We start from the raw sequence: 21760 nt of genomic DNA on the forward strand, positions 1-21760 counted from the left end.
TGCTTGTAAGTGGGATTTCGAAAACCGAAAGGTCTGAGTATTAAGGGTCTCCAGAACCAAGATGCTGACCTGGGCTGTCGCTGTGGACAGTCCCTTGTGTTGGACAACCATGTTAATCCAGAGCAACCTGGCTGGCTAGAAAGTAATATGTGTGCGTGTGGTCAATATTGCCAGGCTTTGGAGCTGCCTATTTTTGCATGTTCCTCAAGTAGTATGTCCCCTTCAGCATGGCCAAAAACAATAGTGCAAGCTTTTACAGGCTTAACAAGGTGTAGTTTTTAAGTGGAGGAGGCCAGAGCTGCATGGACAAGTTAACATCTACTCAACCCTCTTGGTGTTGGCCTTTCTGCTCTGTTGTAAACAATTTGAGGCAATAACCAGGACAGGATTGCCGTTGCCCTCTACTGCTACATGGCATTACATCTGGCTTGTCTTGTGTCTGTCTCCTAACTCTTGTGTTTCGGTTTTAGGTCACTTCCCAAACAAAGCTATGCCTTCAGCTGGAACCTTGCCTTGGATACAGGGGATCATTTGCAACGCCAACAACCCTTGTTTCCGCTACCCAACTCCTGGGGAATCCCCTGGTATTGTTGGAAACTTCAATGCCTCCATGTGAGTCTAGTCTGACTGCTTTTTCCTAATCTCTGTTCTTGGGGGAACATATGGAAAAGGGATATTTTGAAGTCACCAGTTAATTCTGCTGCCACCTCAAGGACCAAGCTCTCCAGCTCCCAGTTCAGAGGGCCTGTGGTGTATCCCTGCGTCCAAGCAGTTGAAGCTCTCGTTGAATAGAGCTTTGCTGGGGCAAGGGCTGGGTCTGTTCTCTCACTGAGTGCTCAGGATTCAGCCCATAAAAAGGTGAGGTGTAAACTCTGTTCCCCAGGGAACCCCCATTACCTGGCTAATGTACCTCCAAGATGGACAAAGTAGAGTGAGAGACTAAGAGCAGCTTAAGAGCAGGGTCTGGGTGATTCTCCTTGTCAGTTATTACTGGCTAATGTGTTGCAGGAAGCTCCATTTGTGGCCAGCATCCTTGTACCCTACCTTGCTTGCTGCATTTGTACTGTCAGGCTAGCTAGGCTTAAAGCAGAATAAAAGGTGTCTGCAACCTGGAAAAGCATTTGAAAAGGAGCAAGGGCACACTTAAATTATTGAGTTCTAAGAGGGAGCAGTTTACAAGCAGCAGGAGGCCCTCTCCATCCAAGTCTGAACTGCTTTGAAACGCTTGGAGGCTACCAGTGTAACTTTGTTTGACCCTGCTTTAGCAGACAACTTTTATTAGGCTCCTTAATTGTCCCGAGGGTGGCCACCAAAGAAAGGGCTCATTGTACGGAAGAGGGCAGTGGGATAACTGGAAGGACCGAAGTTTGAAATTGGGATGTAAAACTGTGTCTGTGGATGCTGGCTCACAGAGCTGATGACTGCTTTTTTGTTTGTTTTTCCCGTCTCTTCCACCAGTGTTTCCCGCCTGTTCTCAGATGCCAAGAGGTTACTCTTGTACAGCCAACAGGACACGAGCATAAAGGATGTCCAGAAGGTCTTGGGAAAACTGCGGAAGTTGGGAAACTCCTCTGGGTCAGGTAATGGCATGGCGGAAAGAGCCACCTACATTTGGTTAATTCTGCATGTGTGAACTTCTGACATATATGATAAAAGGAAGCTGCATGGTTACCACTTGCTGCTCATCAGACCTTTTCCAGTCCTACAGAAGTAACTTAAGCCTCTTCATGTCAAAGCTTTGTGTGCTCTTCAGATTCTTCTGTGGAAGAGAAAGGGGAGGTCTGAATGCCAAGAATAGCAGCTGTTTTGGATGTGAAATTACAATCCTCAGCCCACTGAAGTGATTTAAAATGCTGACTTTCTCAAAGGAGTTTAGGTAGTGTGTGTTTGGAAAACACTAGTTATTTTGCCAATGAAGCAATGAACCCATTACAGCTTGAATTTACCTCTCTACCCTACAAGCTGCAAAAGGAAGTGAGCTGAAGGAAAACAGATAAGGAAAAGCTGATGTTGGCCTCGAGTTTACAAACTCAGAGCTGATTATTGATGACAATGAAGTCTTCATTTCCCTTCTTGGTTTTTAGTTTCCCTGTGACTGTTTGGTGTAGGGTACTGTATTCTCTGCTATTGTCCAGTAGGATTTTCAGTGACAAGCTCCAGAAGAAAATGTTTTGTCTTACGGGCTCTTACTGCCCTGTTAGTGGAAAACAAACAAACAAACAAAAACACCAACAACTGAGGATCCTGCCATTTTTAGCTGATGTGGGAATGCCTGGCATGGCTTCTTGTTCCATGGAAATGAATAACTAACTAGTGTGAGATCACATAGGAAGCTCGCTGCAGAGCTGGGACTTGCAACATCTTTGTCCAGTCTTGGGGGATATATTGCCAAGCCTCTCTGACATGGCAGCTTGTTAGAGTTTTTTGGGGTACACTTCTCTGAAAGATTATTTCTCTTGACTGCTTTGTTGGTACTGCATGCTTCTATTGGAAACAATAGTTGGATATTATTGGAAAGTAACAGTTTAGGAAGAAATATTTGCAGAGCTGGGAATGCAGCTGTTGAGTGCCTTCACCAACAAGCACTTGACAGTATTTTAGTGTTTTGTGAAAGTTGTCCCTGGTTTCACAGTTGTAGTGTTCCCAGCTCTTTTCATACGAGTATGGTTCAGGTAGGCTCCAGGAAGAATAATACCTGACCTGGTGGGATGTGAATAGTTTCACAAGTCTGATGTGGCCTGAGCATACTTCTAAGGCAGAGGTAACATTTTAATATTCTTTCTTGTGTTGCTCAGTACACTGCAGGTCTCTTTGAAATAATCTATGTTGTTACTGGCGGGTTGGTAGATGCAAAGGGGTTTGTCTTGGATAAATATAACCTTCCTCTCTCCCCTTAAGGGCTGTCCAGAATCCCAATGTGATCAGATCTGCAGGTGTTAGTGCAGCCTGCTGCCCTTCTTCTTACGTTAGTTGACATGTATCCTTATGTATAGGGGACACCCTTCATTCCTAGGCTCAATGTCCACCCATATTGCCAGGCTCCCTTCTTTTTACTCTTGACAGCTGGTAAGTGGCACCACCATCCTTTTACTGAAATCTGCAATAGCTAAGGGGGAGTGGGTATATGGTGAACCCTTTGTGCAGAGATGGACAGATAATGAACACAGCCAAAATGAGCTAAGATGACTATATTCCTCAAGGAGAGATTAAAAACACATTGAAGGGAACTCATTAAACACCTTGTTTTAACTCAGTGTTGTGGGAACAAGCCTTTCCTGTGGGAACAGCATAAGTTGTCACCAGGTTTTACATCTAATTTCTGCAGTACTATCGGCAAGTTAACTGTACCAAAGAGAGTAGATACTTGTGTTTTGTATTGAAACATAAAGAGAGCATCAAATGTGAACATTTACAAGAATATGACTGAAGCCATAAGCTGAAGCATCATTGTTGGGAAGGTTTGAGGGGGAGGAGTGATTCCAAGAAACATTTTGCATAGGGAGTATTGTGCGAGTCTAGTCAGAAGTCTCGTGTTTCTCTACACTACAAAGACTACTGGGCTGATTGCAAAGAATAAGCATCAGACAAGTCATCAAAGATTGTATTTCTGTAATAAAGTATTTCAAATGTGTAGTGAAAAAAAATAATCAAGCCTCCATGTCATTAGAATGACAGACTGTCCATTGTTGATATGGCTTGTAGGGAACAAAGCTTGTGCTTGTTTGTCCTTCCTATGATATGCTAATTTACAAAGCCACCAACTTGGGGGTCCCTGCTGCCCACTCTTTGGCTGCCTGATTCATTCTTTGACAGCATGCATAAAACTGCATCCTCTAATCTTACAAGTATTTACGTATTTATCCTTAGCAATGCTTAGATTCCTGTACAATGAAGGGAACTACAGATGAACCCTTCAGCTGCTGTTGACAGAGGTGTGAGGAGTAGCTTAAATCCCTCTGTCTCTGGGTTATTTCAGTGACTCTGGGAACCTAAGCAGACCGTAAGAGAGAGAGGTCAGATGTGAGAGCCTCCCAAACTGAAAGGATGTTCTGAGTAAATACAGCCCCTGTGGTCTACAGGAAGAAAGCTCCTTTGCCTGCCTTAGTACAGGCATTTCCCGCAATTAGCAGGAGGGCTAATTACCTGATGAGTTAATAATTAAAAAAAAAAGTAATACCTCATCCATTCCAGTTCTGGCCTGGATCTGACGCCTCTTCAATCAGTGATGCAGACAAATACAGTTTTGCAGCTGACATTTCCCCACTGGGAGTAACTGTATGCTCCTTACTTTGTATTATGGACTCAGCTGGGGTCTCTGCAGCTCCTTCTTCCTCTCTCCAGTTGGTGTGATGTCCCTCTTCCATACACACTTCCCACTGCTGTCTGATGGCTTTAAAACAGGCTTCAGGATGACCTTCTGTTACTAGTGTAAAAGCTAGAGCTACGGTATGGTTTGTTCTAATATTATGCAGAGTATGCATGTCTGTGTTTGACTCCAGATGTTTGAATCAGTTAAGAGATCATTTGCCAAAGTCCTCTGACTTCAAACTTGTTTTTAAAAAGAGCCTTGACAAACTAATGTCCAAGGTGGGATTGCTGGTGTTATCTGATCTGAAATTAAGCACATTCTGAACCTTGGGGAAGGGATGCGTGCCTAAGATGTCAGGGTACTTACGCAGGTGCCACTAAGTCAGGAGTCTTGGTTAAAGACACAAGGCAGGACCCTGAGATTTTGCTCAGGGAGTACTTTAAACTCATGACAACAGGCTTTGTGCCTCCATCACTTCTGAGGGATCATGTCTTATGAAGAACAGGGATGGTTTTCCAGGAGCTAGAGAAGTGTCTCCTGTTCTCTGCTGCTTCTAGCTCCAGAACTGCTGTCCAGCTGAATGGGAGGATGTGGCCGTTAGGGAGCAGCCCACATTCTTTCCATTCTAGCCAGGATGAAGCTCTGGCTGGTGGAGAGGGGGAGATCAACACCAGTGGCTGTCATACTGTATGGGAGCTGCTGTTTATGGCAGCTTCCAGCAAGCCCTGAGCAGTGAAATCTACGTGCATGCACACACATACTGCAACCCAATCGATTTTGCAGGCAGGTGCCAGGTGCCCTCTCCTTCCCAGCACTTGTTACATCTCTGTCCAGTGATGTCACCAAGGTCTTCAACATTCATATGATAAGGCAGAGTACAAATCAGAACAGAGTCAAAGACCTTGGTGACAGCACTTCCAAGAGCAAGACATGGCTGCTGGGACTGCTCCCTACCATAGGCTTGGCTCATTGGTTATAGGTGTTGGCTTTGCAACTGGCCTCAGTGCTGAGGATAAAGTGTTTACAAGAAATAAGCTTTTCTTCTGTTTTGGAAGGTGGAGGTACACCTTCCTTTTTGCTCTGAGGCATCCGTTCTTTGTTTCCTTCTTCTCTCTAAAAGGATCCCAAATGTTTTGCTTTGCAGTGCCATGGGGTAATAAAAATCAACAAGTAAAACTAAAGCCACCTTCTCTGTTGTTGCTAACAGTTGCACATGTAAGCCAGTCTAGCTGGTATTTACTTCATTGCTCTTAGTTTTCAGTGATCCCAAAGGGCATGTTTTTATTTTCCTTGAAACCAACCCAACTAAACAAAAAGGGAGCAATGAAATAGGCAGAGGGAAACAAACATCGCCTAAGAAGTTGCATCATATCTCAGGCTGTTGTTCTATACATGCCCTCCCTTTCCTGCTTGTTTGCTAGATTAGTATTACCCATGGTGTAGGAGAAACATCAGCTGGATGGCATCCTCTGCCAGTGTTGCACCTTGGTGGCTCTAGGTCCTGCACAGACAGGTGTTGGGGCTGAAGGAGTTTGCATCCTGTCCAGTCAGAGATAGTAGGGCTACTTTTTTATTTCAAGAATGGTGGAGGGCTAGGGCTGAACAGTGGCCTTGGGAGAGGCTTTGTGGCGGTATGTGACCTGCTGGATGATTATTAGGGTGCTCAGGGAAACAGGATGTTCTGCATTATCTACTAGATGACTTTGAGGTGATAGATAGCTCCCTCCTCGGTGTCTTCTCCCTAATAAAAATGGCCCCACACCCTCAAGCTAAACATTTGAATCGGTTCTTATACCTGCCTACATCTCCCTAATTAAGCTGGTTTCCTCCCTGACTTACCTTGGGAAGGATCCTAGCAAAAACCAGCCAGGCTAGAACGAGGACTAACAAACCATATGTCCAGGTGGCCTTCATCCCCGGAAACACCTGCATACACCAGTGGTTGCAGGGTGGCATTCCTGGCATCTCATGGTAGCAAGTAAATACACGTCTGGGTCCTCTGATACTGTGCTCCATAGAGACGCACAAGGCCTTGCCTTTCCTTCAGTCTGGGAAAAATGGCGCCAAAACCACCGCTCTGTGGTAACAGGGGTGAGATCTTTACTCTTGGGGTCATCTAGGAAGGCCAGTTGCTGAGCGTGATTCATGTATTTTGTTGCGTTAACGTTCAGCAGAACTCCGCGTGGGGTTCTTGGAGGTCTCCAGGCTGCTGTCCCCTCCCAGCCCAAAGCATCCAGCCAAGAAGGGGAACCCAGGACTGTGTGTGAACAGCCGTAATTCTGCTTTGGTCAGATACGGTCTGTCAGGATGGAGCATGTGGAAGAAGCTGCCACACTGGGCAGTCAGATTGCAGAAAGGGATTTACTTTGTTGTGAGCTGTGTCAGTCAGACAGGAGACTCGGGTATGCACAGTTTTCCCACATTTGCCTAATTTTCTTGAAAGCACTGAGTCTCTGAGCAGGCACAGGTAGAAAACATTTCCAGTACGTTCTTGGAAGTTCAAGCCCCTTACTACAGGTGGTGAGCAGCGTCTCTGTGTGAATCCGGAGGGTTCATTATGCTTTTGTCATAAACTCCAGCAGGTAGACTGACAGTCAAGAGGGGTACCAATATTAAGAAGACTTCGTATGGTGGCATTCAGCCCAAATTATGTGTTGTGCAGTTAGCTATAACACTTTTAGTGACATGGCACAGTATTTGCTAAACTACACACTTGTACACTTACCACTTCCATTGGAGTCTGCTTGCGCTTTCCTTGCTATTTTGAAGCTGAAAGTAAGATTAAAGTAATAAAATAATTCTGTTAGAGGTTTAGGCACCAAGGTCTACTGCACTATTAAATCTTTTACCAGGAAAATCATCCTTGCTTCCCGTGGGGGTGTCCGTGAACTTTCAGAGATTTTTTGTTGGTAACAGCATTGTTATTACATGACTGTACTTAGAGGCTGGGATGGGTAAACAGAAGCAGCATAATGTGCATCACTGTCTTGTGATTCTGCAGAACTGGGCTTCAGTGCCTGTGTGTTTGTAGCTGAACTTCCCTTCTGCTTTTGAAGTGGGAGGTTTACATTGATTCTAGCTTGCACTCTAGGTAGAATATGCATGCATGTGGATATAGGAGGGAAAGACTGAAGTCCCTTTGAAAGCGGAGTTCAGAACATCCATTCAGCATCACGTTACATCTGGCCTTGCTTTAGTGTTTGCACTGTAAGTGATGAGAGCTTGAGAAAGACATCTAGGATTCCCATGATAAAGGACTGTGTGTACCATGTTAAAAAATGTAAGGGGAATCACGAGGATGTCACCATTGGTCTGTATTGGTGAAGAGCAGTGCTGACAGTTTGGTTACTTTAAGACCACCTTACCTGATGATGCCACCAAACAATTTGACCACTTGCAGGGCAACCAACAGTGCCCATAGTTAAAATATGCAACACAGCTACTACAACAAATTTTAGAAAATCACTGCACCTTAGAGGCACTGGCTTTATCTTGATGTTAATTTGTCTAGAGAAAGACACAAAGATAAAGAAAACAAGAATTGCTTATTGTGCTTGTTGCAGCATGAATAATATCAGCTGCCAAAACAGGACGCTGTGGGAGAGTTCTTCCTTTAGTCTCCTAAAACTCTCTTCAGTCTGGTCTGTCAACACCGACTTTTGTTCTGAATCACCAAGTAAAACCAAGCATTAAATGAACAGTTACACCTTTCACACTGTCCTATTATCTCACTCTTTTTTTTATGCAACCTTATCAGCAGAGCTTGCTAATACCAGCATTATGTTGCTGAAAACATATTCTCAGTGTTAACTTCAATTTGCATTTATTTTCTCCATTCCTCATTCTGACACAATTTCTGGGTTTGTTCTCAATGACTTCTAATCTCAGAATCTCAATAAATTGCCTGATTTGTGGAAGATCACGTTTGGTTTATCTAAGGTACAGGCTGAGATTGGATGAGAGGGGAGAGTCACAGGCTGCTAGCACCAATCTCGATGTGAAAACAGTCTCCTAGAAAACTTGTACCACTGTCCTCTGGTGAAGAGTGCAGCTGTTCCCAGGGGATTTCCTTTTGTTTGTGCTCTCATGAGAGTGGCTATTAGGAAATGGCCACAGCTGGAAAAAGCCCTGTCCACCTCTGTTTCTGACTTGGTACTGAGGCTGGAGTACATAATTTTGATCCGACCTACCATATCTCCAAAGTTAATATTGAGCTTTGGAGCCTTCTCTAGTAATAATACATTTCATCTTTTTTTTTTTTTCATCGTTACAAACATTTATTTATTCCCGAATTTTACAGCATCCCTGTGAGCTAAATAAACAGCTGCCAAGGAACTGGAGTCCTCCTTCTACAACACAGTAGGATGTGACATAGTTTTAAATGTAGTCAGGATGCAATAAAAGATGATGGCTTTGAAATATTGTTGATGTTGAATCAAAGTTCATTTTTATCCAGGCAAGAACACTGCCTGACCAATTTCTTTGAAAACCATAAAAATTCAATTTTTGTAGGCTGCCATTTTCACAGGGAACACATGCTGTTCTATTTAAGTATTTTTGGTCATAAAATAAGTGACTGTCAATGTCAGGATCCTGGCTAAAATCAAACAACATTTTCTACCTCCTGTTGCTAAATTTCTTTGCTCCTTCAACAGACTGCAACATTCTTTACTTGCAGTCCTGTTTTTTTAGTGTTGCTGTGTATTATCAAGTAGTGGTTATGTCTTGTTTAAGAGATGAATTTTTATTTCAGATTATAGGTTTTGGGCTTGAATCAGACTTTGTAAACAAGAAACATGCAAAGTTATGGAAAAATCCTTTTGAGATAAATGAAAATGCTCCAGAATACAAAAGTGTTGCACATTTTTATGTATTAACCAAGTTGTAATAATTAACCCAGCTTGTTAGAACTTAATATTGATTATGCTTCTAATGAGATTCTTGGCTGATGAAAAATTGGTATAGCTCTGAAAAGCTTGTGGAACATAGCTCAGCTGAAGATCTTGCTCAGGCATTTTTATGCTGACCTGTCCACACTGAGGTATACATGAGGGAGATTGAAGCTGATATGTGACATACATCTCTATAAACAGCTCAAGGTTCATCCCCTATTTAGTTTTAATTTTAAGGGTGGTGCAATAGAAGACTGCATTTTAAGGGATTTTTAGTACAGATCCTTTCCTGTTCGTTTCTTAGCCTTACTGTTCTTCTAAAAAGGTAACTTTCTGGAGTTAATACTACTTCTGAGTTAGGTGCATTTTCTGTCGATGCTGGTGGAAGGCTTGCATGACTACAGCCAGGCAGACTACAGCCATAACCTGTTCCATCTCAGGAGGCCTTTCTGTGCAGTTCTCTACATATTTTAGCAAGTGCTGCTAGAACCTAGTTGGACCATATCTGAGCCTTAGGAAAGAACCAGCTGTCATCTACCCAACAAAATGGCACTTCAGAATGTTAAAAAAAATAAAAAGTGAAAAAAAAATCACTTGAGTCAAGATGGAAGCACGTTGTCCCAACAGTTGTCCTTACAATAATGCCACAGATCTGTGACATAATCAATGTCCATCAGATCTCTCTGCTCACCTGTGCTCCTTCCTGCTCTACTCACACGCTTATCCACTGCCCAGCAGGCAGGGAAAGCAATAACTGTAGTGCTGTAAAGCCAGAGAACAGAACTCAAGACAAAACAGTTCTTTAAGCCCACAATTACCTTTAGCCATGCAGTTCATTTACTTCCTTTTCAAGTTGTATGGTAGTGCTACTTGAAGAAAGTCAAAAGAGTGGTACCAGGGTGTCCATATAAGTAATGCACAAGCCTCCTTCAGCAGTACACACTTTTTCTTCCATTAAACTGCACTGGTCTGGGGCTCTGAAGTACTCAGGACCCTGTTCCTCAAGCAGCAAGTGGCACTGCTCTTTGCTGCGTCTACTAGTAGTGCTCCTGACCTCTGTGTGAAATAGGAGGCACTAATGCTGCCACAAGTACTCCAAGGTGTATTTTCAGCTGGCAAGCTCTGCCAGTACTGAAGGGAAGGAAGGGTTAGTATATTGCCAGTCCAGAGTGACGCCAAACAGAAGGATGAGCTCTTCAGACTACCAAGGCAAGGTCTTTTGGGAGCTTCCTGGTGTAAACAGCAGCACAGCGTAGTACTTAGGAAGCAAGAGACGTGATCTGTACCCAAAACTTTTGTTACGTGAATTTGGGCAAGACGTATTCACTCAGTATCTGCTTTTCAAACCATGTTTCTCAAAGATTGAGAAAGTTCTTTAACTATTTTGAAGTGCTGTTGCTCAACAGCCTGATTAATGGTAGTAACGGGGCCGAATGGTTGCAAAGGTTTCCCTGAGCAAGACAGAGCACATTCTGTTGTTGCAGTGCTGAAGCTTGATTTTTTCTTTCCTTTGGACTTGAAGCTCAGAAGCAAAACTGAAGTACATTATTAATAACTTTCCAACATCCAACCAAATTCAAACATAAGAAACACGAGGATTTGAAATCATTTAGATATAGGTATATGTTCAGAATAAGTAGGCAGAGCTCCCGTTTAAGCTAGTTGGACTATAGTGATTGTCTGATTCTTGTGAATCCTTAGCAGTTTTGCTACCTTTTGGATTGGTTTGACCCTGGGAAGCTCCTTGTTCCGGAGCTGGCTTTTGCTGTTGTGCACTAGATGAGGGAGCGTTAGGACTTGGCACTAAATCCAGAAGTGACACTTCTTCCTGACAGGCGGGGAAGCAAGATGCACGGTGATCTGCTGACTGCAGACCCGGTATCGTGTTGAGCCAGATGTGAGCTGAGTTCTACGAATCCTTGTCGAGTGAGAGGAAGGCAGCCAAGGCAGAGTGAGGCTTCACACCCAAGGAAGGTGTGGCTATTTCTTTTTTCATCTTTCTGTGCAAAGCTAAACAATGCAAGTGCAGGACAGTCAGGCTCCTTTGATTCTGGGCAGCTCTGCCTGTTGTTTTGCTTACAGTTCATCATTACCCCTACTGGTGTTGTGGGGGAAGCCTTTCTAATGGGATACCTGGTGCTGGGCTGCAGCTGTAAGTCAGAAGAAGCCTGGTGTTGCTGGGGTGGTTCTGCCTGCTTGTTTCAGGCCTCTGAAGCTATTCTGATACAGGTATTTTCTCTCTGCATTTGAACCGGCAGTCTCCCAGATGCTTGCTCACATCTCCAGCTCATGAAAGCCCTTCCGCTATTAGTAATGGTCATTTGATTAAAATGACCAGTCCTGCCTTTTCCTGTGACTTGAATTTCCACTGAATATAAAGTCACTTGTCCAAGCGCAAGCAACGCTGGCCTGGGTCTTCGTTGGCCACAGCTCCTCCCATCAACTTCTGCTTAGGTCCATACTTTTTGATAGCATAGTGTCACACCGTGTACTCTCACAGCAGTCTTTGCCATTGGAATAGTGGTTTGTGGCTGGACGTGACCACGCAGTTTGTTTTCCAGTCTGTCTATTGATTTTTAATATATTTTACTGTATCTCTGAGTTGATGTTTTGGCGTATCCAAAATCTGCATGTTACCTAGGGCATAATGTTCTTAGTGCAGTTAAAATCCAAACCTTATTTTTAGCAACCAACCCTTACCTTCAGGCTCTTTAGAAACACTTCTCAGGTATTGCCAAGTATCTATTTTTTTCTTCTGAGCTGGATTTGACAAACAGAGATCTTCCATAGTCTGTACTAGCCTCAAAAACTTTCTACATACCACTCCTGAAAATCATTTTGTTGTAATAATGAAGTATCATTATCTGGTCAGATCTGAGGTCTGTCATCGGTATAGCTGACAAGCCAATTCATGGGTTGGAAGATGTGCAGTGTGGCAGTTTATCCTTATTTTGTGAAAAGTAGTAGGAGAATTCTCAACCAGTTATAACTGCCTTGTGAACTCTGGAACCCTGCTCAGAATTTGCTTCTTAAAACAATACAGTGGAGGTATTCGATTTTTTTTCTGAAGGCCTGCTTCATTTATTGTACTGTACAAAGCCTGAATACAAGTAACATTTTTTTTTTTTTTTAAACTCGCCAACTGTATTTCACAGTTGTCTGTGCTGATAACAGTATTTGGTTTGCAGCAGGGGAAAAGACGAGAATATCTTTTTTATGGTGTTATACAAGACCAGGGGGTGTGGGTGTGGATGGATGTGTTCCTTCGCAGACGGAAGCGCTGGAGGCCGTGTTTGTTCGTAGAACTGCTGCTGACCGCCATGCGGCTTTCACTTTTGTGTCCCGTACCTATGCTTTTTGATGCAGAGGCTATCTGTTGGCATGTTTGTCACACAGGAGGGGACCTGATGACATTTGAGACTTCAGGTAGTACCCAAACAGAGGTATAAGCCTTGTGTTCCTTGCTGACTTTCCATGCAGGTTGGAGGTGGGATCTCAGCTGGCTTAAATTGGCTCTACATTCTTGAAGCCAACACGCCCCCAGTAAAAGCTGAGGACTGCTCTCTTCTCTGTGCAACCAGCAATGTCAGCTGTGCCTTCAACCAGAGTGATTGTGCTGTCTGGTGCTTTTAAAGCCCTTCTAAGCAAAAGTGCTGACTTAAGAGAGGAATGGAGGTCCCAAAGCCTGCAAACCCAAATTGCAGGCTTATATCCTAGCACTTCTCTTAAGATGCAGCGCAGTGTTTTGTCCAGCGTTAATCTTTGCTGGCTCACAAACCAAAGCAACCAAAGCAATGACATTATGGTTAAGGTGCAAGTGCCTGACAGAGTAATGTTTTGGGAACTCCTGGGCAGGGAAGTTCAGCGGACCAAGAGGTCCTCCTGCCCATGTCTTACACCTCCTGAGGAGCTGTTCTTTTTATCACTGTTCCTCCTGCTTTTCATGTTCTAAACATTGTGAGTGTTGTACCATACCACACCATGCAGATGAGTTTGAAGTCACTTTTCTGTGCCAGACATTCTCTCCTGGTTCTGGAGCATTTGGGCTCGTCTCTTGAGACCATGGTGATGACAGTAAAATGACCTCGGGCAAGGGGGATCTCTCTGATGTGCCTGTTTGTTGTGGCTATCCAAGCACTGCTTGGTACCTCAGACTCACCTCCTAACTCGTAGCTCCGAGCACAACAAGTGGGAAGGACAAGAGAAGTGAGTTCTCCACGGTGGAAAGAGAGGACCTGTTGCACAATACGTACCTTTATCCAGGAGAAATCCTAGCTGCTGGAGAAGGGCAGGAGGCTGCCTCCTCACTACACACTTCACCAGGGAAATTTGACATAGCAAATATGTCAAGATTACGGGCTCTAGTTAAATGGTGCTAACTTGGGTGTCATCTAATGTCTCCACAGACAGCACTGATGGACTCATCATAGACCTATAGCCTGCCATGAAAACACATCAAGCTACGGCTGTAGAAGGAACAGCACTTCGATTGCAAGCAAATTAGGCCTGTGTTTTCACATGAGCAAGTCCTGCACAACAGGCCTGCTGAGCTGCTTGATTTCTTGTCAACAAATCAGGGCACAGCCGTCTAACTTGTTCAGAGAACAGTTTTGCACTTGTTAGTATCAACAGGGATACAGGCAGCTCCGAGAGCTATTCCCACCATACAGGGGCAAGGGTGCCTACAGGAAAAGGAATATTAAACCTTAGTAACTGCCCTTTTTTTTTAATAAATATTTGTATGTATGTGTCATACGTCACTTGATCATGCTCTCCAGATGTGTTGCTTGAAGTTAGGGTTATAATGAGGGCAAATGAAAATTTGCCCCCTTGCCAAAGCCGAGCAGTGGGTCATCTGGAAGGTTTGCTTTTCACGCTGTAGATGTGGGCTGTTGGCTCAGAGTGGTACAACACTGTAACAGACTCCAACATTAGGAGGCCTCTATTTCCTCAGGGTAAGTGTCAATTCCTGAGTCCTTCAATTCCACTGTTACTTTGTTTGAAAGCCTCTTTTTATGGGAAGTAGCCTCAGGCTCCTTTCATCTATAAATCAATGACGGGTATTGAGTGTGAAAATCAGTTGAGTCATTTAAGTGCACCTGTCATGTATTTTTGAGGAACACTTCCCATAATCTCCACTGAAAAATTAGCACAAAATTCCAGCGTAAGTGTTAATCCTGCAAGCACATTTGGTTTGTCTGCCCTGGTCCTTTTCCTATGTGAGGAGTTGCTAATTGTTAAGGTAAGTCTCCAGCCAGAGTCCTCTTGGTGGTAACACGTGCCACTTGTAAATGCTTTCAGCTGCAGGAGCTGAGACTAGCTCTTGGTCTGCTGGTAGCCCATTCGTGCACTTGGTATCTTGCAAAACGTCCTGTTGCTGGGGGTATGGCTGGTAAAGAAGCAATGCCCTGGGTGAAGCAGGGCTCTGTGGCCAGGGAGCCTTCTCATCTTGTCTTCTGGTCATTCAAAGGCACTGTGGAGCAGGGTTGCACAGGCATGACAGGCAGGTGTATTATCAGGCTGGTGTGGGTGGATGTGAATTACTGCCTTCACATGAAAGCTCTGAGGAGGCACTGTGCACCTACCTCCCGTTCTGCAGAAGTGCAGTTTTGTCCCAGCAGGGAGCCAGGTACAGTGAATCCCAGTTCCCTCACTGGTATCTCCTTTGGGCATTTATGGAATCCTGCTCATTCTAACAAAGCTACAGCTTCGTATGCCCAGTCTTGTCTCACTGGTTCATCTTGCAGTGATGCTTTTATGTAGCTGCTATGAAAATGATTGGGTTGCCTTATTAGCAGTCTGTGATGAGAAATAAAGGGTCATAATTTAACAACAGCTTCTCTGTTGTCTTGATGCTTGGCTGTGAGGAACACAGGCTTAGCCAAAGGGTAGCAAATCTGCTAACCGCAATGGATATCCAGAAAATAACATAATTGTTTTCTGCCCTGAACGTTCCGTAAGTAGGGACTGAAATTCCCTGAAGATAAATAGTCACACTTATCGATGGGACACACTGCCCTGTTTTCCTCCTAGCTTCTAAATTAGCATGGCATGAATCGCCTTCTCCCCCTTCCTTCGCCGAGTTCCTTGTAGGGACTTACGGCATGTGAGGCTGGGAAATAAACAGTACATCAGCCTGTCAGATTGTTTTCAGTCAGCCTAAGTTAGTTTTAAACTGGTTGAAAGTCTGGTTTACTATAGTTTATGGAGAACAAACCCTTTGAGCACAAACCCCGCAAATTGAAGTCAGACCTGGTGAGCTTTGTATTCTATGGTACACTGAGATATGTTGAACTAACATTTGCATGCCTTTTATTTTTAGAAGGCAGTGCTCAGGATATGAAAACTGTAGCCACAATTTCCGTGGGGTTTTGTTTTTCTACCCTATTGTTTCATTTTTAAAAGAAGCCGCATAATTAAATTTTGAAAGGAAGGTATGAGCCCATTGTGCTTCCAAGTGAAGCAAGAAAGAATGGGAGGGATGTTTAGGAGAACAGTCCTGCTCTCTAACCTGCACAATTTTTATCTTCGCACTTGTCTGTGGATCCTCTCAGTTTTGCTGGAAATAGTCACTGCTTGCTCTGGGAGCACTCATGGTCATACTAATAGTAAGAGCAGCAAATTAAAACAGGTTCCTCACTGTGGGTTCTCTAGCTCTTTCCTGCATTGAGCTGCCTTTAGAGCCTGTGAAAGTAACCGGTGATGTGTTTCCAGAGTGATGACAGTAAAAAACTCTAGCTGTGGAGAACATATGAACCACGGACACTTTCTTCACTGCACAATCAGTGTTTCAGTCCAGATCTAGAGGGAAAGTAGACTAGTTTATCTGCAGTGTTTCTCATGACCCCACATAGCAATGACTTGCCATTATTTATAGTGGACATATTTTGTTCTGCACTTCGACTTAACCAATAACGTAGCAAGCATGGGGTTTCTGTTTTTCTTGCTAATTCATATGGATGTCTTGAGCCCCTTGAGTAGACTTTTTTGCTATTATTGTCACAATGATTTGATTCTCAAGCCAGAAGTGACCAGTCTGGCTCTGTGCTCAGGGGCGAAGGTGCTGGAAGGGCTGAGCTGTCAGGAAACTCTGAATCTTGAACAGATTTAAAACAGTCCTCAATGTCTTCAATGTGAAAATCCCGAAATTCTATTTTCCCTGCCCAGAGCTCAGCCCCCTGCGTCAGTTTGAAGCAACAGGAAAGCCATGTCTTTCATGAAGTCAGTGTCCGTGAAATGCTACCATGTGTGATTGTTCAATCCTGACCTGTGATTTCAGAGAGGAAGGGTGGTTTTGTGGTTAAGGCACAAGACGGCCAGTTCTGGGAGCTCTTGGTTCTGCTGGAGACTTCCTTGCGTGACTGTAAGGGAGGACATTTCTCCCTGCCCCACAGGGGAAGTGGACTTCTGCTTGCTTCGTACGGATGGGGACTGTCTCCTGCTCTGTTGCTATACAGTGCCCAAGCTGGAGCTCAGCAGAACAAGGCTCAACACATCAGTCCTGTTGGGCCTGCTGAGGTGAGGGTGCTACTTGCATGGTTTATAAGCACAGCCCCCATTTGTGTTTGTTGTTGCTCTGCTTTTGTTCCTTTGGGGTCATGACTGAAATTACAAAGGTAGGCTACCATGAACACCATCTACCTTAGTATTTCTTCTGCTGTGAGACAGTAACTTCAGATGTCCATCTCACCTCCAAATCATGGCAGAGGCTGACGTCAGATCTAATCATCTTCCAGTGTGGTGGCTCAGTCTGACCTCACGTTTGTGCCTGGGGCTCATCTCGACTCATGGTACCTGAGTTTCTGACTGGGAAGCTGTTCCCTGCTGTGGTAGTGGTGAGGGGAGCCTGCAGTCCTGGCTTTCTGTTGGAGGCAAAGGGAGAGGGGAAGAGAGTCTGTCCGTCCACATCAGCAAAACACAGAGGGACATCTTCCTGACGTGCTCTGTGGATGCTGCAGCTGCATTGCTCAGTGTCAGCTGGGTTGCAATAGCTGACCGTACCAGTGCTTTTCGTCATTCTCAAATGTGAGAGAAGACGCACGAGTTAAATAACATTTGAGCTGACATTTTGCCTCACGTTTTTTGAGTAACTTGATAGTGTGTCTGAGCTTTTATGGCAGAAAAATATTACAGTAGTTGGCCTCTGGTTGTAAAATGTGTTCTACTCCAAATGTTTGCATTATTAGGTAAGCTTGATACTAGCCTTCAAAAGACCTGTCTGTTTCTTTTGTTTTCTATTTTTGGGGTGGTTCTTTCAACTAATGCCCTTGTATTTCATATACCCTTGCGGGCAAGCAACCTTGGAGCAGAATGGCTGTTTTCAAGAGGAAAGATCTATTAACTTTCATCTTCTTGAAATACCCAGGGCAGGAATTTAGACTGACTGCAGTGTGCAGTGCTTTTCTGTGGCTTCATGTGCAAATTGTTATGTGTGCCTCCGTGACTGGGGGTGTGACATGAGACACTGAGCTGTGAGTGCTAGAAGTAGGACCAGACAGGGTGGGGGAGAAAACGCACAGTGAGAGAGGCTGGCTGTTTGCTTAGGGTGTTGCAGTGGGACCATGATGTTTGGATTTGGCCCCTTGGTCTCGCAGAGCTTCCACATGTGGTCTCAGACACAAAAAGGATATGGCCAAGTAAGCATAGGTTCATGCCCAGCCAGTTGGAAGCTAAGTATTATCCCACAAGCAGTTCTGGTAACTTCACGTGCTGGTAACTTTATGTTCTGTTCCCATCATGTTTTCTTCCAAATGATGATAAAAACCCCTTCAGGCATTTGTAGGAGTTGCCTTAGAAGTCAGCTTTGATTTTCAGCAAATTCTGGTGCTGAGCAAGTCTGAAAATACTCAGCATGATAAAAAGGAAGGGGAGAAATACCCTGTTAACCCTGGACTGGTTAATTACAGTTGTGAAGGACGGCAGGCTGTTCCTCCGCATGATGATTACAGAGAGGCCAGGAGGAGTCCAAGCGTTGTTCAGGTTGCTTTCCTGCAACTACGTACAGAGTCTTCTCCTGACCAAGAGAATCCTACTTTCGCATGGCAGCCCCAGTGCATCTCCTCTTCCCCCCTCAAACAAACAACAATGAGGATTCAGAAAAGTAGGAGAATTATTGCATGGTTACTTTTTTTTATATTATTAAAAAAAGGTGTATGGCCCCTTTAAGAGGAGCTTGAAAAATCCTCCGAACAGGGACAGACTACATGAAAAAGCTTGCAAACATCTGAACTTTGCATGCTAGGGCACCTTCAGCCAGCTACCCTTTTGTCCATCAGAGTTTCTGAACCATTGATGATCTCACCAAAAAAAAAGCAAACAAGCTGCACAGGAGCGTTCAGGGAGCTCGCGCCTTTCAGGAGCAGCCAAGGAACGGGGCTGGGGAGGTTTTCCTTCAGCAGCATTGAGGCAGGCTGCTTTAGCCTCTGCTGGGGAGGAGGACAGCATGAGGCGGCCGCACGTTATGGCAGCAGCGGCGGGTGGTTTCCTTGCGAGGTTTCCTGCCACGAGCAGCAGAGCGCAGAGGGCGAGGGAGCAGCCTTTGTCCCGAAGTAACCTCCGCATCGCCTCGGCCGAGGGTGGTGGTGGTGGTGGTGGTGGCGGCGGCGGCTGCTCGTGCGGAACCAGAAGGCGACAGGGCGTTTGTAACTGGATATGTGGACGAGGGAGCGACGACCGACAGTAACCCGGCGCGCTTCGTGCCGCAGGAGCAGCGCCTGTGGCCTGCTGCCTGGGCGCCCGCAGCCTGCCCGGGCCGGACCCGGCACCGTGGGCAGCAGCCGGCTCCTGATGGGAGCCAGGCTCTTTTTTTCTTCCCCAGGGTGGGTTTTCTAGGAGGGATCACCAGCCTGGTGAAGCGAAAAACCAAAAGGTTGGGGGTAGCAGCAGCTGCCGTTGCTCCGCCTGTTACTCCTAGGGCTGCCTGCGGGACTTTCCTGTCAGGGCTCGATCTTTGCTGCGGGCACTCATGTCCTCTTCTTCCTCGAGCAGACAAAGCAGCATGATGCCCTGCTGGTGGGCTCAGTGTCACCTGGAAACCTTCACCCCAGTAAATCCCGCCAGGCCTCCTCTCTCAGCTCTCCCTGGCATAGCTGCTTTCCTCATCCCCACTTATTTAAGCGTAGTGAAATGCGAGTTGGCCTCTCGAAAGAAAGAAACAGCATGAGGGTCAGTCAGTTGCTTAAGCTCTGGGCTTGTGAACTTTAATATTGTACATGGGTTATAATTTCCAGATGGCTCGCGTGTGCTGTGAGGGAGATACACATTTGTTTAAAGCGGGGAGTTGAAGGTGAAGGTGAAGCTTTGGGAGAAGAAAATGGAATAAAAGTGTTTGCAGAAATTTTGCCAGAGTGGTTAAGATTGCTTCCTATGTTTTCATGCAGTTCTGTATGACCTGATCTCTTTTTGTCTGCGCACATCAGACTTTGAAATACTTTGTGGTAGAGTAAATATAGTAGTTTTGTAGAGTACATCTTGTAGTTACTATTAGCATAATTAAATATGGACTACTAAATCCCTGCATGGTCCATGTACCAAATGAGTCCTGCGTTCAGTAAGAGCACAGGCATTAAGAGAAGCTGAATCTTTGTGCAAGGCTAATGCTGGAGCAGATTTCACCCCAGAGCAGGGGAATAGCTTGGTCTCCCTTGCTGCTTCTGTGTCTGACTAATGGACAGTGTGTGCAAATTGAGTTTAAGTATTAAATTAAGTTGTTTTTAACACCCTTCTCCCCCCTTTTTTTGAGATCGAGACATCATAGTTTGACATCTCTCAAAGCTGCCATGCTTCAGAGCATTTTGCTAGCATCTCCTGCTTTCTTTATGCTATTGTTTGTGTAATCCCCTCTCCCCTATTTGTCAGCTGTTGCTTTTCCTGTTCAGAGCTCTCACATGAATTTCCTTTTGGCTTTGCCCTGACCAAAATGTTGCTGGTTTTGTCACTTTTCAGACTTGAAACTTCGGGATTTCCTGGTTGACAACGAGACATTCTCAGACTTCCTCTATCATAATGTGTCCATGCCATCATCTGCAGTAGAGGAGCTACTGAACGCAGAGGTCAAGCTCCAGCAGGTAAAGAGCGCTTTCAACCACTAATATAATGGTCAGTCTATTGTTTGTTTAACTATAGTGCCAAGATCCACAGTGCAGGATCCCTCTATGCTAGGTGTTGTACAAACAGAGAGGAAAATGTAATCCCTGCTTCTCTCTTCCTCCTTACCCTCAACTTACTGTCTTATTTGGTTGTAAGCTGTAAAAAGACACTAAGACCCACATGGAAATGCTTTGATTAGCATAAGAAACTAGCCTTTGTATCCTTCAGGCTAAATGGAATCTCCTATTTCCCATCTTTTTTTTTTTTTTCCACTCAGTGAAACATTAATTAGGTTGCTAGTGCTGCACCTGGGTCTGGGCAATCCCAGACAGGAGTACAGACTGGGAGAAGAACTTGTTCAGAGCCGCCCTGCGGAGAGAGACTTGGTGGTTCTGGTGGACAAAAGGCTCGACATGGGGCAGCAGTGCGCGCTTGCAGCCCAGGAGGCCAACTGTGTCCTGGGCTGCATCAACAGAGGGGTGGTCAGCAGATGGAGGGAGAGGATTATGCCCTCATGAGGCTCCACCTGGTGTACTGCATCCAGGTTTGAGGTCCCCAGCACAAGAAAGATGTGGACCTGTAAGAGTGAGTCCAGAGGAGGGCTACAAAGATGATCAGAGGGCTGGAGCACCTCTGCTATGAAGAAAGGCTGAGAGAGCTGGGGATGTTCAGCCTGGAGAAGAGAAGGCTCCGGGAGACCTCATTGCGGCCTTTCAATACTTAAAGGGGTCTTATAAAGGGCTCTTTACTTGGGTAGATAATGAAAGGACAAGGGGGAATGGTCTTAAACTAAAAGAGGATAGGTTTAGATTAGACACTAAGAGGAAATTCTTCACTGTAAGGGTTGTGAGGCACCAGCACAGGTTGCCCAGAGAAGTTGTGGATGCCCCATCCCTGAAGGCATTTAAGGCCAGGCTGGATGGGACCTTGCCCTGCCTGATCTAGTGGGTGGCATCCCCGCCTATGCCAGGGAGATTGGAGTTAGATGATCTTGAAGGCCCCTTCCAACCCAAGCCATTCTATGATTCTAGTTACAGCTGCTGCCCCTCTTCCACATAGTGTCTCATTCTTCAGTGAATTCTCTCAAGCCATCTTTTTCAGTGCAGTTTGATAATTATTCATACAAGTTAAGTTGTACTAAAAAAAAAGGTGGAAAAAATAGGTGACATATCTATAAATGGGTGACAGCTTCACTCATATAAGGTTGTACAGAAAGGCCTATTCAGAGAATGCAAACCTCTCACAGCAAATGCAGTCTACAAATGCAGACTTCTCCTGCAGTCTGTTGGTGTCCTATAGTTGCGTAATAAGCCCAGAATTACAGTTTGTAAGCAAGTAGGGAACTGGAATTTCTGAGGAGAAAGTTCACTGATGTTACTGTAATGTACTCCAGTGTCCTAAGCAGGGTCATGTATCCAGTGCACCACGTACGGTACAGATGCATAAAAATGGCCAAAGCCTTGTCCAGGTG

The 21760-nt window shown here is 44.9% G+C and overlaps 1 protein-coding gene across 2 annotated transcripts in view; it reads left to right on the forward strand.

Moving 5' to 3' along the window:
- ABCA1 (ATP binding cassette subfamily A member 1) overlaps nt 1-21760 on the forward strand; it is a 92945-nt gene that overhangs the window by 24105 nt on the left and 47080 nt on the right. For both annotated transcript variants that reach the window (XM_080573561.1, XM_080573562.1), the window contains exons 4-6: nt 471-612; nt 1459-1580; nt 20146-20267. In XM_080573561.1, coding sequence (XP_080429687.1) covers nt 471-612; nt 1459-1580; nt 20146-20267 — 386 coding nt within the window. The remainder of the gene's footprint in view (nt 1-470; nt 613-1458; nt 1581-20145; nt 20268-21760) is intronic.

The sequence above is a fragment of the Anser brachyrhynchus genome, assembly GCF_964034855.1.
Source record: "Anser brachyrhynchus genome assembly, chromosome: Z".
Classification (NCBI taxonomy): domain Eukaryota; kingdom Metazoa; phylum Chordata; class Aves; order Anseriformes; family Anatidae; genus Anser; species Anser brachyrhynchus.